Below are 13,941 nucleotides of genomic sequence, written 5' to 3' on the forward strand. Positions count from 1 at the left end.
CCATGACTTGCAGGCATAGGCTCCGGCTTTAGATAAATACCCAGGGCCTGATGGTATTACACCATTTGTATTTAAGGAACAAAATGTTATTTGTATTTGTTATTTGACATTAACAGATCCCTGTAGCCATTCATAAAAGAGGACAAATCCAATAGGTCTTCTTTAACATGAAATATTATGGAAACAATAATTAGGACTCAACTAGAGGATCATCTCATTTTCAAGGTCTAGTCACAATTGATTTAGAAAAGGTAGGGCTTGCTTAGCTATCTTGCTAGATTTGTTTGACAGTCAACAACAGCAATGAATGTGAACATATGTTTGCATTCTTTGCTGATATTTTTAGATTGCATGTAAAATTTAGATTTTATAAGGAATTTTGATATCATAAAGGATTTGCCTAGTATTGAATTGAGAGCTAGATATTACAGTAGATAGAAAACTAAATACAGATGCTCAGATTGGTGTGATGTCACTGGAGGAGTGCCACAGGGATCTGTACTAGCACTACTGCTCTTCTTAATCTATATTAAATGATTTGATTCCAGCATGCTTTATAAACGAGGCAGGTTTATAGATGATGACAAAATGTGAGGATTCAAGAAAAAATCAAGACTGGGTAAACACCTGGTAAATTACATGATACATGCAAAAAAATAAACTATTAACATAAGATGAGAAACGCCAAGCATGAAGAAGCTACCCTTAAAATTCCATAAGTATTGATGCTGACACATCAGTTACATCTTCTAGACAATGTGGAGCAGCAATGAAAAAGCAAAAGGAATATAAATGGAATTTAAGACATATAATTAAAAGTACAGAATTTAAATTAAGGGGTGTTATGATAGAAATGTAGAATGCACTTGTAAGACCTCATTTAGAGCATATTATGTGCAGCACTGATTGACATATTACAAACAATATGTATTATCTATCGTAAAACCCTCTGTCCTAATTACATTCTGTTAACGGAGTTGTGGGTTCTTGTGTTGGCGACTTTGAAATGTTTGTTGATAGTGCATTCAATTGATTTGCAGATAGTTGTATCAAATTTAATATTGCACTCGCTTTAAACATGTTAATGGTTCCTTCTTGTTAATCATCACTTCAGTCTTAAAAATGCCCTAGAGACATGCACATACACTAACAGAGATATAAATACATAACCTTGTTGCTCACACATTCTGTGTCAATTAGCTAAATGCTTGCAGTAAATGAATTGCTTCTCTGAGGATTAAATACACTTCCTCCTAGTTTCTGAATCTGTAGCTTCACACCTCTCTGTGCTTGTTGGCAGCCATTCTCACACCTTGCCTTGCATCTTGAGTTAATGAAAGACTGGAGGATGTGAGCCCTCCTCAGACTGGTTTTTCTTCCCCTCTTCGTTTGTCCTCTGATTCCTAGTGGCCAGCACTACACACAAGTTTCCATCTTTATGTCACGGTGGGTAGCTGCGTCAGCATGCGTAGGCTGCAAAGGAACAAGTAATAGGTTTAGTCCATGCTGAAAAAAAGAAGAAAGAGAACACAACGTTTCGGCCGTGGAGCCTTCTTCAGGTGTGACACACCTGAAGAAGGCTCCACGGCCGAAACGTTGTGTTCTCTTCCTTCTTTTTTTCAGCATGGAATAAACCTATTACTTGTATCTTTATGTCACACTGCCTTGACAAGATGTACTTACTGTACTGAAGATCCCATGAAATTTTAATTGCTTTTGAAATTAAATACACAAGCACTAACAGCGACTATATGAATAAAACGGACACTGTATGTTGTCTTTGATTTCTACAGTGTCAAAGAGGACCATGAATAAAATATACAACAATTATAATTATAATATTATGGATTTGTAAGATTAAATTGTAAACTATTTAAGCAGATTTATAGTTGTGCCTTAAATGGCTTTAGCACAGTTTTTGTGAGCTTTTCTAGGAGAGAATATCTGTTTGCAGTGCAAATTTATGTTGTTGCACCATGGGGATGCAGCATTATTTTATAAATCCTGCGGCATTTGGAGTGGTTTTCAATAATGTCATGGGTTTTGTGGTGGCAGCTGCTCCAAATATGCAATAGAATAGGGAGACATAGTATTGACTCAGAGCCTTTGTTCAAGCTATGCATTTGCGGTGGCGGTCCTGCACAATACTTGCACTTTAAAAGTACAGTGGTGGGAAAATACATCTTTTACGGGGTTGGTTTCTTTACTGAATGTATTGATGTCAGAGGTCCTCCACACCTTTTGGGGGCACTGTGGCTAATATGCATTTTTTAATGTCCATTTAGAAGTACCATTCACTGCAGAAGTTCCCATCTTCAAATGCTTCTCCAAGCAGGTGAACTTGGCAAGATTGGGCTCAACATTTCTTGGCTCAGTGATATAGAATGAACATTTTCCAAGGAAGTATGTAGCCCCTTTTTGACATGTTTTAGATAAGTAGATCTAAGTTTCTGATAAAAAATTGAATCCTGGTCTTCCCCAGAGAGTGACAAAACGCATCAAAGTAGCACCCATATTGCAGACTCTTCAGTGCAGAATGATCTGTCCACTTCAGGACTTGAGAAAAATAAAATAACAAGAGCGTTAGTAAAATATGAGACGTACTCCTTCTTGTGACAGATCTTAGTTTATTTTTCAGTGGGCACCTCGGAAGGCCAAGAACATTATTTACAAGCTTTGAGAGGCAAGTGAAATTGGAGAAATAAAAACCAATAGGAAATTAAATGACTCCTGAAAGAATTCTGGAAAACCATGACCATAAAATATTAACATGGCTCCTACGTAGCTCTACCAGCAAAGACTCCTTCTGGAGCACACATTCGTCCCTATGGTTAAATAATAACTTGTTCAAATTGGGGCAGTATCATTAAGGGATTGGATAGGGATTTCTCCAGCAGTGGTGCACTGTTGTCTCGCTGTGGCTGACTGAGTTTTGTATTTAGCTAGGGCATTCTCAGCTCGCTGCATAACAGGGACCCCTGGGGTTTGCTTGAATGCCTTTGAGTTTTCAGCCTTTGAAGAGTGAGTGGCATCACTCATCCATCTGCTCCATCTGTTGCAGTAATCTGCTGTTGAACTGTGAGACACAAAGTGTGAAGGGAAGACAATGGTCATAGAGGACACAATTGTTTTGTAAATTTATTATCGCCAGTTATTTTTGTAATACCCATCCCAGTTTGGAATAGCTCGTTGTTTATTTTTCACATTTTAGCTCATAGTTACAAACCTCATGACTTCACTCAGAGAGAATTAGGAAGTGCAGTCAGACTCCTCTGACCCGCCTGCTTTTGAAACTCTTGTCTATCAGAAGTTTGGTACTGCTAGGAGGAGAGGTATGTCCCTCACTGCCAGAAGCACATGGCTGCATGTGTCTGCTGTGTTACTGAGGCCCTGGCTGACCAACACCCCCTATCTCTTGAATGTTGAACTTGAGTTTCAGCCAATAGATCATCACCACTTGTGAAATCCAGGTCACAGTCAGCTAGTACCATGACCCAAGCTTGAACCCATAATCAAATGCATTCAGCCAAGCAAGTGTACATTTTCGGCAAAGACTGCCAGCTACAAACCTGGGGGAGAAAAGCAACAAAGCAGCCCCACATTTCAATATGATAAAAACGAAGAGCAAATAATCGAAACACACAGACATGCAGGTGTCCGTTTTATAATAACACAGCTGGCTAAAGTCATCATTTCCTCTGAACAGCTGAATTAATTCAAATATTTGGCAACTATTAAAGGGGATTAGGAAAGAGTTGACTGAGGTCTAGTGACCACGCTTTGTATTGCCGTGGAAAACAGCTGGAAGATCCAGAAAAGCCACTTGAAATGAGCCCTGAGCATTGGGCGCACACTGGGGAACGTCCTTGTCTTTCTTGTGGAAATGTCCTGGTCCTGAGACAGTCTTAGTCTTTCACTTTTTTTGGTCATTGAGAAAATATCTGAGCTCTTCAGAAGCCGGCACTCAAAGAGTCATCCCTCTTCATCAAGATTCATAAATATAAATTAAATTGCTAATGGATGGTTAGACAGCAGGGAGTCCCATGTGTCGAGCTTTTAAATAGTGTTTTGACAAGGTTCTTCAATCTGACCTTGCAAAGCAGTAGCGGCACTGTACTAGCTTAGTAATTACAAGGCAACAATCCTTTTGACATTTATATTCTAATCTCAGTTTTAAAAAGCTGCCTATTGGTTTGGGAATGATGTGTTAATCATGTTGGTATGAATGTTGCTGCGCCTCTTTGCTGGTTTATTATTTCTGGAATGCCAAGTGTGTGCTCACTCGGAACGGCTTCCCTGTACTGATAAATTGAAGAAAAGCAGTTTAGTTATGCAGATCTATTCTTTTTAGCCCTCTTTCCTTTCATCAGCCATAAAATGCACTAGAAATATGTATGGGAATAAGAAGTTGCCCCCGCCTCCCCAGTGCGCCAAAACGAGGTCAGAGAGGAGTGATGTATCACGTGTGTGTGATAGTTTAGGAAAGGAACGGACACTCATAGACACAGGGAATGTGTATCACATTCGTTTCTTCAGCTCCCTAGTCCTTTGCAACTGGTGACATCTCAATAATGCTGTTCTGCTGTAGAGCTTTTTGATTACACTGTATCAATTTCTATAAAAGCATGCCAATTTAAATTAAGACATGTCAATGTTGATAATAGTGCATCGTAGATATTATATTCCTGTACAGTACAAAGGATGGATGGAGTCCCCAGTCATTCAGCTGAAGAAGCAGCCAGCTGTACTGTAGACTGCATAGTGAAATCTTAAGGACAGCTCTACTTACCACAGGGAAGACCAATCACTCACTATACAGAAACTGCCAGCTGTCCTTGAGTCCTTGCTTATTCGCATCCTGTTTGACTCCGTACACATGGAGCACAGAGGTGAACAGGTTTACTTTGAAGTGAAACTATGTACCTTCTTCTAATATAATGCAGGACCTTTCTTAAATCAGTATATCGCTATGTTGTGCTGTATGCTGTGTTTGAGGAATCTGCTCACATATTGTGTTGCACAGATACCTTGCCGCTTTCACTGAAGGGGAAAAATTTTAACAGCTTGTCAGTCTCTCCAGCTGGACGGTTGAGCCGTTACTTTGAATTTAAAATGATAATACTAATTTTTCCCACTTTTTGTGTAACTGTGTTGTTAACTGTTTTCTGTCTTGGGTCTTCTTGTCTTCATGTCTATGATCAGGAGGAAAAAATTAAGTGTGGAGAAGTAGCACTTCTCCACAGATTTAAAACTGCTTTCATAGATGCACGTTTGTGTATGTTTTGACACTGAGGTGCACACCCCAACATAGCCCTCTGACATGGAGAATTAATGATCAAGAGGAGCAATGTTGCCTTAATAAGCTTTTCCAGCGGTGTGAGTCTGGATGCACTGAACCACAGAGGAATGTTACCACACTGAGTTGTCACATACACATTACTTTTAAAAGCGTTCAATTGACAAGCAAGGCACTTTCTGAGAGTGCAAGCGGAAGCCTGCTGTCCAGACACTGCCAGTTCAAGAGTGGCACCAAGTCCAACATTGACCACGATTCTCCAAGTGGCTGAGCATCTCTTGGGCTGGTAGGCCTTGAGTCTGTCTTGCTTCCTGGCTTCTACCACAACAGTAACTCTTGAGACCAGTTAGTGTCCTGCTAGCTTGCAATGTCAGTGAGAGAATTGATGGTAACTGTCCTGTAAGGCAGTGTGGAGCTTGCAGAGAGTCAGAAGAGCAAGGTGTTTGATCTCCCCGTGTGGTGAGAGCACTGCAACTGTAAAACCTTAGTCATAGTCATAGATACTTTGTCTCTCCTGCTAACAGATGTATAAATAGCAAATGATTGACAAGTTCATTTAAAAAAAAAGAAAACTCACTGCTGAAAGCATGAATAGATCTATTCATTATGTGTTTACCATTGGCTTAGAAATCTCACCTTTTCTTTTAGATGGATAAATCTTAATGAAGAAGATGGACTGAGTGGCATCTTTCTTTTAGAGCTGTTGCTAGGTGCAGGACCAGAGCACCAGAACCTATTGCCTTTGTAATGAAACTTGATTTTAATGGAGCCTGTCAGTTTTAGAACCAAAAGCTTCTCAGAATAGTTACTGAGATAAATAAAACATGGTGTCAAACGTTTCAGCTGAGACAAAAGGACAGGCTACAGATGGTATGCGGTCTGTGATCAAACTTGTTTCCATCCCAGCTTGGCTGTTTGGAAAAGTTGAAGTATCGTGGGATATAAAGAAACTGGGGAATCCATTCACCTGGAAGCAGTCTCAGTTACCAGAGGAAGATGCAGCCGTGTTCTCAGGCACAACTCACTGAGAAGACGTAAACATTTGCCCAGTGGGACTTGCTAGAGCTTGAGGAATTTTTTTGTGGCTGGCCATCTGCCTCACAATATGTAGATTTATAGGTCTATGACGATAATGAAGGAACTATATAAAGAAAAAAAAATGTTAGATGGTTATGGCTCCCCCCTTCTCTTGAGTTCTCGGGAGCAGGTTGTTTTCTGTGTAGAAGTGAGTGCCCACCAATTTTAACACCCCATAAATGTTCAGATGGCATTCAAATTTGAGATCAGAATTGGGTCTTCTGTGTCGGACTTTGTAACTTGAATGAATTGTCAGTTATGTTCATAAAGCATTTTCCACTGAATGTACCCATAACCTTTGGGAAGAAATGAATATACTCTTCTGGGACTGCTGTCCTGAACGATGTTTGTGAAACCTCATTGATTGGATTTCTAAAATGGGGAAAACAAAAAGTATAAATACAGGGTTAGTCAAAATGCTGTTGACAACATTGACAGTTTATTACAAATTACACGGGTTACTGTGACTAAAAAGGTTTCAAAGGAAAGCATAAATATCAAAGTTTCTAACAGTTAGCTGACATTCCTTCGATATGGGCCCCACGTGTGACCCTGTACACATCAATGCGCTAATCAAATTCCTGCCACACTTTCACCAGCATATTGCTGTCAATCTGGTCGACAGCTGCAGTGATACATCCTCGCAACTCTTGCAGAGTGACGGGTAGGGGAGGCACAAACACACTATCTTTCACAAAACCCCATAGGTGAAAATCTAAGGGGGTGAGGTCCGGTGATTTTAACTGTACTCGTCGATAGCATTTTGACTAACCCTGTACTTAGAGGCCTGTTCTATTCAAATAGCCACTCCCCAATGTCATGAAGATCTCAATATCATATTACAGGAGAAATCTCACCTCGACTCTTAGGAGCTGCAGGGTGCGCAAGGGAGCTACCGTGCGGAGACCTTGCTTGTGGTTGTGCTTTGGGTTTGACGCTGGGGCGCTGTACTCCTATCGTCTTCCTCACAGCTTCTCCTTTCAAACTCTCAGAAGAGCGAGCCCGGGGCTTCACCCGGGATCCGCTGCAGCTGCAGGGCACCATGATCCGCACGGCGCTGAGGAAGAGCGGCCAGGGGTTCGGCTTCACCATCATCGGGGGCGACCGGCCGGACGAGTTCCTGCAGGTGAAGAACGTGCTGCGAGACGGGCCCGCTGCACAGGACAACAAGATGGCCCCCGGTGAGTGCAGAGCCCACGGAGCGCTCCACGCTGTTGCGCTGAGCTGCGCGGGGGTCTGCGCTATTCCCGCTGCAGGGAAGCTGATGGCTTGACAGCAGCTAATGTCAGCCCCCCGGCTCTTGTGTAAGATGCAGTGACTAAACAGACAGGCAGGTTTTATACGTACGTCTGTTTATGTAGCAGTCCTCGAAGTTTATGTAAATGTCCTCTAAGTTAAAAAAGAGATGCCTGTTACGTGGCTCTTAGTTAAATGAGAGTTTGCGGGTTTTGTTTTTAGGATCTTAGAAATGTTTTTGATTTTTTGACTGGAACAGACCAGCAAAGAATTGTTTTTCTGTAACCCTAGGTGCCGTAGATGGAAGGTGTGTTAGGAAAATACTGTGCTTTTAAAATACCAATCTAATTTTGACTTTGTGTTAAGAACTGGGAGTGATGTCACAGGGTTCATGTCTACAGGGGATTTGAGACTTGAAATCACGCAAGTTCCCCTTGTAATCATTATCGCCTTCATGTTCCCCTGCCCGTACATCCAGGCACGTGACAGTACTTAATGTACTATGGGAATTGCCCAGCAGGGCAAGACTGAGAAGCTCTGTGCTCTGATAACACATTCACCAGTTTTTCCTTGGAGACAAAATAGAAGGACATGTCAAGACAATGCATCGATCTAACAATTGGCTGGAAACAATCAAGGACACTTTGGCTGTCCAAACCTGCATTAACACCAAATTAATTGCATATTGCATGGATTAGTAATTGCTATTCAACAGATTTTCCTGATAGAAACTTTGCAACTTTCTGCCTTTAGGATCTGCTTGAACTCAGACTGTCAGTTCACTCTATGAAATAATTGTGAAATCACATTCTTGAGAAAGACAGGGGCATCACGTTTTGTGTTCCTTTTTGATTTTTTTTCTGCACCCAAGATCTTACCCAGGTTTCATTCTGAGGTGTAGTGCTTTCAAAGAGCAGCTCTGTGTTGTATTCCCCTCGCGTGGTATTGATCCTGCCTGAAGCTGTGCTAATGAAAGGATGTGCTGCTACTCCAATTGGAAGGAAAACAGCATGAGATGGATTGGCATTTTGTGGGGAAGAGGAGTTGAGAAATACTAAAGAATCAAAATAAGGCATGAGAGCACACAGGGACCTCAAGGGGCAATCAGAACAGAGGGATGGAAATAAAGTTCTCACTGCAAGCAGCATGATCCACTTCAGGTTTTGCAAGCAGTAGGCCCTTGTACAAAGTATATTGATGAAGCAGGCTGTGTGCAATGTGTGTGAACTGGTTTGAAGTGCTGTGTGAACCTGAGAATGCCGAGTGCTCTGTTTCCAGCTGAATATTTTAGTCTCACAGTACGGTATAGTTTTCCTGGTGGGGGCGCTAGTAAGTTCATACCTACGAAGCTGCCAAAGGAAGACGCATACAAAGAGGGAAAAAAAACGGGGAAAAACAGGTGGAGCAGGGAATTTGTCTCTTCGTAAAAAGAGCAAATCCCGAGTGGATTGTATACAGTACCTGTTTATCAAATGGAGAGAGATGGAGAGAGTTTATCAAATTGTGTGCAAATGGTACAAAGAAAACTGACCTTTTTTGTCGAACAGCTGGACAGTTTAGATGGGCTGTGAACATGAAGCGAGCTGGATTCATTTTCCATTGATTTATTTTCCCCCCCCTTTGTCATTGTAAATACCATAATGTGTGCTTATGCACTGAATTACAAGCGTGAGGCCGGCATCTTTTGTCCTATCATGGCAGAACAAGTCTTGTTCCTTACTCTGCCACAGTAAATTTACTCCACTATCAAGTGCCCGCTGTTTGTTTGTAAAGAGACTGCTTCTTTCGTGAAACCTGCTGTAGCTCAAGCTGCTACATTATCTCCAGGGCGCATTGAGTCACAGATCTGGCCATTATTATAACTGCAGTTCAGTCTGATTCTTAATATCTGCCTACCTGCTGGTATGAGGTTAACAACACTCTCCTCCCTCGCAGGGGACGTCATTGTGGACATAAACAGCACCTGTGTACTGGGGAAGACTCATGCAGATGTGGTGCAGATGTTCCAGTCCATCCCAGTGAACCAGTACGTGGACATGGTGCTGTGCCGGGGCTACCCTCTGCCCGAGGACACCAGCAGCGAGCCCAGCGATAGCGACATTGTGACGGCGGTGCCCCTCATCAACGGTCACCCTCTGCACGTGAAGGGCGAGGCCGCCCACGGCTCGCAGGAGCTGCACTTCGTCGCCGCGGACCCCGGCGGCCGGCAGGTGGTGCCCACCGTGCCCAACGGCCGCTTCCCTGACCTTCAGGACGCCACCCTCCTGCAGCCCGAGCTCGTAACCGTGCCGCTGGTCAAGGGCCCCGCCGGGTTCGGCTTCGCCATCGCCGACTGCCCGCTGGGCCAGAAGGTGAAGATGATCCTGGATGCCCAGTGGTGCCGGGGGCTCCTGAAGGGCGACGTCATCAAGGAGATCAACCGGCAGAACGTGCAGACGCTGAGCCACGCGCAGGTGGTGGACATCCTGAAGGAGCTGCCGGTGGGCAGCGAGGTGGCCGTGCTGGTCCTGAGGGGCGGTGAGTGAGGGAGGGGGGCAGGGCCTTGAGGCTCATCAGCTAGACAGTGTCGGTAACGAGTCTACAGGCCCGCAGACAATCCAATTAGGAAAAATGGCAGGCAGAGCTTCAAGAATCCCAAGTTGAAAAAATGAGTAGTTTTCCAACCTAATTGAAGATGTAGTTAAGTAGTAGAAGCCTAATGGTTTTGTCCTTTTTCAAATCATTTGCTCTTTGTCAGTGTCACCCATCTTTAGACCATAGCAATCACAGCAATCCCCATCTCGTGCCCCATTCTCATCTCATGCCCGCAAAAGCTTGTGTGCTCTACTCTGTGACCAGTATGTGGCGCAAACACCCTTTTTCGTTTCTGTTTTTCATTTTAGACGCTTCCGCTCGGAAATTTCTAGTTGTCTGTTTGAGTCTGGGTGGCTCACAGTAATGTCTCCAGTTGTGCAAAGGAAGAACGGGGATGGGCAGACAAGCTCTTCTGACCCACCTGGCCATTCAAACATTCATTATTCACCTCGCTGCCAGCTTCACAGCGCCTGACAGATGAGTGCGAGGAGCAGAGCATCTCACTGACATCCCTGAAGGCGCCTGGGAGGTTGCAGTGTTGTTGTTTGATGGAAGGCTGACAAATCCCAACTCTGCCTCTGCAGAGCTCTGCCAATTGCGTGTCACCGCTTTGGGAATCCAGTTCACAGTCAGTTACTGACACGACCGAGGCTTAAGTTGGCAGAACCCGGATCATAGAGCTTAACCTGTGCTCGGAGTCTTTACTGACTGGGTCGCTTGGGAGCCCACAGATACAGTACCATTAGTGAAATAAGCGGTAACAGCCGAGCACCAACAAGTTGTTTCTCTATAGAATAATACTGTTGAAGGATGTTAGCTGTCAGGCAGAAGTCATGTTCGTTTTGGATTCAAATCATTGTGGACTTCTTTGTAATTTGCCTTTAATAATTACAAAACCTGACTCTAATATAAAAATGACACTCTTGTTCTACAAACATTTTTATGTAACATCTCCAAGATAATTATCCAAAAGCAAGCCCAAACCTTGTTTCTGAGCATCACAGAAGGTATTTATTTTCAGTTGCTCACTTCTTGGCAATTTTAGAGAGCTGGGCTCGATTTTATTTTTGAATGACAGCTGGATCAACCAGTGTCCTTATCCCATATAATTCATTTGTCGTAGACTGTAACGGGCTTTGTCAGAGAATTGTCGAAGTCCAGATATAACAGTATCTCTCCCCTCAAGCTGCTATAAAGGTAGAAAGACAAGATAAGGTAATGTCATGCTCCAAGCTCGTCTCTTCATCTGTCTGATTGTTGGCCAGCAGATAGGAAAAGGATCCCCGATCACAACGGGGGGTCACTTTTTTTGACAGCAGATGCATTACACTCCCTTTTCTAACTCCACCACATATAAGGACAGAAAAAAAAACAATTGTATAAAACCGCGAGAGACAGCTCGTTTGTTACTACTTGTGAGAGGACAGTCTTTAAGCAATTTTGCACACTTTACCAGTGGAGTGAAAATGGGTTCGCTGAGCTGTTAAATACATTATTTTCCAATTTGCCTCTATTGGTTTTAGTTTAACCTTTTCAGATAAAAACCCTGGAGGCGACTGATAGGATACAGTAAACAGACCTGTGTGCAGCATTGCAGTTTTGTTACCTACTAACTTCCTTTTTTGTGAACCTGTGTTGCACCGCATCATGGTTTTAAATCGTTTACCTACACATCATATTCCATTGCATTTATAACAGGAGCTACACTAATGCAAACTGACACTCCAGACTCGGATTTGTGAATTTCTCAACTTTGCACATAGTCCTGTCCAAAAGGATGTTGATTCTTTCTTTCTCATCCTTTTGTCTCTATTCTCTTTTGCCCCTTTCTATCTAATCTTTTCGCTTTGCCAGCTACTGTATGTGGCACCTTAAACTGTCTTTTTTATCCGTTCTCCCTGTCTCCTGATAGCAAGGCTCCAGGGAGTAGCTGCATACAATTATCAAGCAGATAACAGGGGCTGGATATTTATTTCGGGATGGTTAACAGAGCAGTTAATGTGTTTATAGTCTTTTTACATGGTAGATTTTCAGTTATATTATTTCTGAAGAACAGGAAAAAAATCATTTTGTTTATTCATGCATTAGAATGACATGGGAATCTTGAAGTTAGATTTGAAAAGAAGTTCCAGAGCATGGGCAGAATGGAGATCATATCCTCAATGAAAAGTATGCAACCGACAGGATGTCAAAAATAGTCATTTTTGTAGGGTCTCTTGGTATACAGTGTTTTTCCTTATCTCTTCCTCCCCTTTTTGGTTTCCCTTTTATTCCCTTTTTTGGGCAACCCACAAGTTAAGCAGGTATGAGCCTGGCCAGTACCTGGATGAGAGACCTCCTAGGAAAACCTAAAGGTTTCTGGTGTTAGTGGGACCAGTAAGGGGTGCTAATTCTATGGTTTGTGTGGGTTCTAATGCCCCAGTATAGTGAGGGGGACACTGAGCTGTAAAAAAGTGCCATCCTTCAGATGATTATACGTAAAACCAAGGTCCCGACTCTCTTTGGTCATTAAAAATCCCAGTGCGCTTCTCAAAAAGCATAGTGTTACCCCGGTGTCCTGGCCAAATTTCACCCTGGCCTTTACCAATCATGGCCTCCTCATAATCCATATCTATGAATTGGCTTCATCACTCTGTTTTCCTCCCCACTGAGAGCTGTGTGGTGAGCGTTCTGTGTCGTATCATCCAGGTGGATGCTGCACATTGGTGGTAGTGGAGGGGATCCCCATTACCTGTAAAGTGCTTTAAGTGGAGTGTCCAGAAAAGCACTATATAAGTGTAAGGAATTATTACTATTAATTTTGTTGTTCTATGTAAATTCCTTGGCTTTCACACATCTGTGTGTAAAACACATCTGTATAATTCTTGGTTTGTATTGGAAATTGAATTGTCTCTCTCCCGAATAGGTGAACACTTAACTGAATACTGAAAAAAGTTAGATAATGAGCAGTTTAAAAAGCCTTTGTTGTACATCAACACTTTTAATGATACAGAAGGAGTTTGCAGAGTTTCAGAGCAGTTGAGTTGTTTTCATTTTTCAAGCATGCTCTTTCTGTGCTGGCTACTTCAGTTTTCTTTGTTTTTTGAGGGGTTTCTTTGGTTTTTAACATTATTATTTTATTTGGGTTTTTTTCTTGTAAAACTATGCATTGGTTAAATATCTAGATCTTTCATCATTTACTCTGCATTTTGTGTTGGAAAGATTAAGAACAAATTGAGGTATGAAACCTCAGATGGGAAGGTACTGAAGAATTTATGCAGTATGAAATCTTCCCTGAAAACACATGTGCTCTCTCTTACACACACACATTGAGACAGACGGGGAAGCAGATGTTGTGCTGATTTCTGGCTCCTCCTGACATCAAACTATGCGATCACTGCTGCAATTCTCTAGCCTGATCAATTTGTTTTTTTCCTTGTTTCGATTTGTGGATCTAGTGCCCCCTAGTGTGTGAAATGTTAATGACATCACTCTTCAAAGTAGACTGGGGAGATTAATGATTAAATGTTGAATGCCCTAGCTTTCGAAATGGTTAGGGTCCCCCTCACTTCTCCCTCTCTGCTACAGATGATTAGGCAGTTTTTGTAGAATAAAGGCTAAGATAAGGAGTGTTGTGCATTGGTCTTTGGCACATCAGTAGTAATCCGTGTAAGTTTTTCTTTCACCTGAACAAGGAACCTGAAGTTTTAATTTGCTACCTCAGCCAGCCCCCCCCGCTCAGTGAATCCCTCGCTCATCTCTTTTTCTGCCTTTTGTTT

The 13,941-nt window shown here is 42.5% G+C and overlaps 1 protein-coding gene across 3 annotated transcripts in view; it reads left to right on the forward strand.

The window, feature by feature from the left end:
- The window catches only part of magi3a (membrane associated guanylate kinase, WW and PDZ domain containing 3a), a 158,208-nt gene that overhangs the window by 127,326 nt on the left and 16,941 nt on the right, over positions 1-13,941 (forward strand). For all 3 annotated transcript variants that reach the window (XM_088640164.1, XM_088640165.1, XM_088640163.1), the window contains exons 10-11: positions 7,366-7,554; positions 9,545-10,126. In XM_088640164.1, the coding sequence (XP_088496290.1) occupies positions 7,366-7,554; positions 9,545-10,126 (771 nt within the window). The remainder of the gene's footprint in view (positions 1-7,365; positions 7,555-9,544; positions 10,127-13,941) is intronic.

This window comes from Lepisosteus platostomus, chromosome 7 (assembly GCF_059453375.1).
Source record: "Lepisosteus platostomus isolate fLepPlt1 chromosome 7, fLepPlt1.hap1, whole genome shotgun sequence".
NCBI classification, from domain to species: domain Eukaryota; kingdom Metazoa; phylum Chordata; class Actinopteri; order Semionotiformes; family Lepisosteidae; genus Lepisosteus; species Lepisosteus platostomus.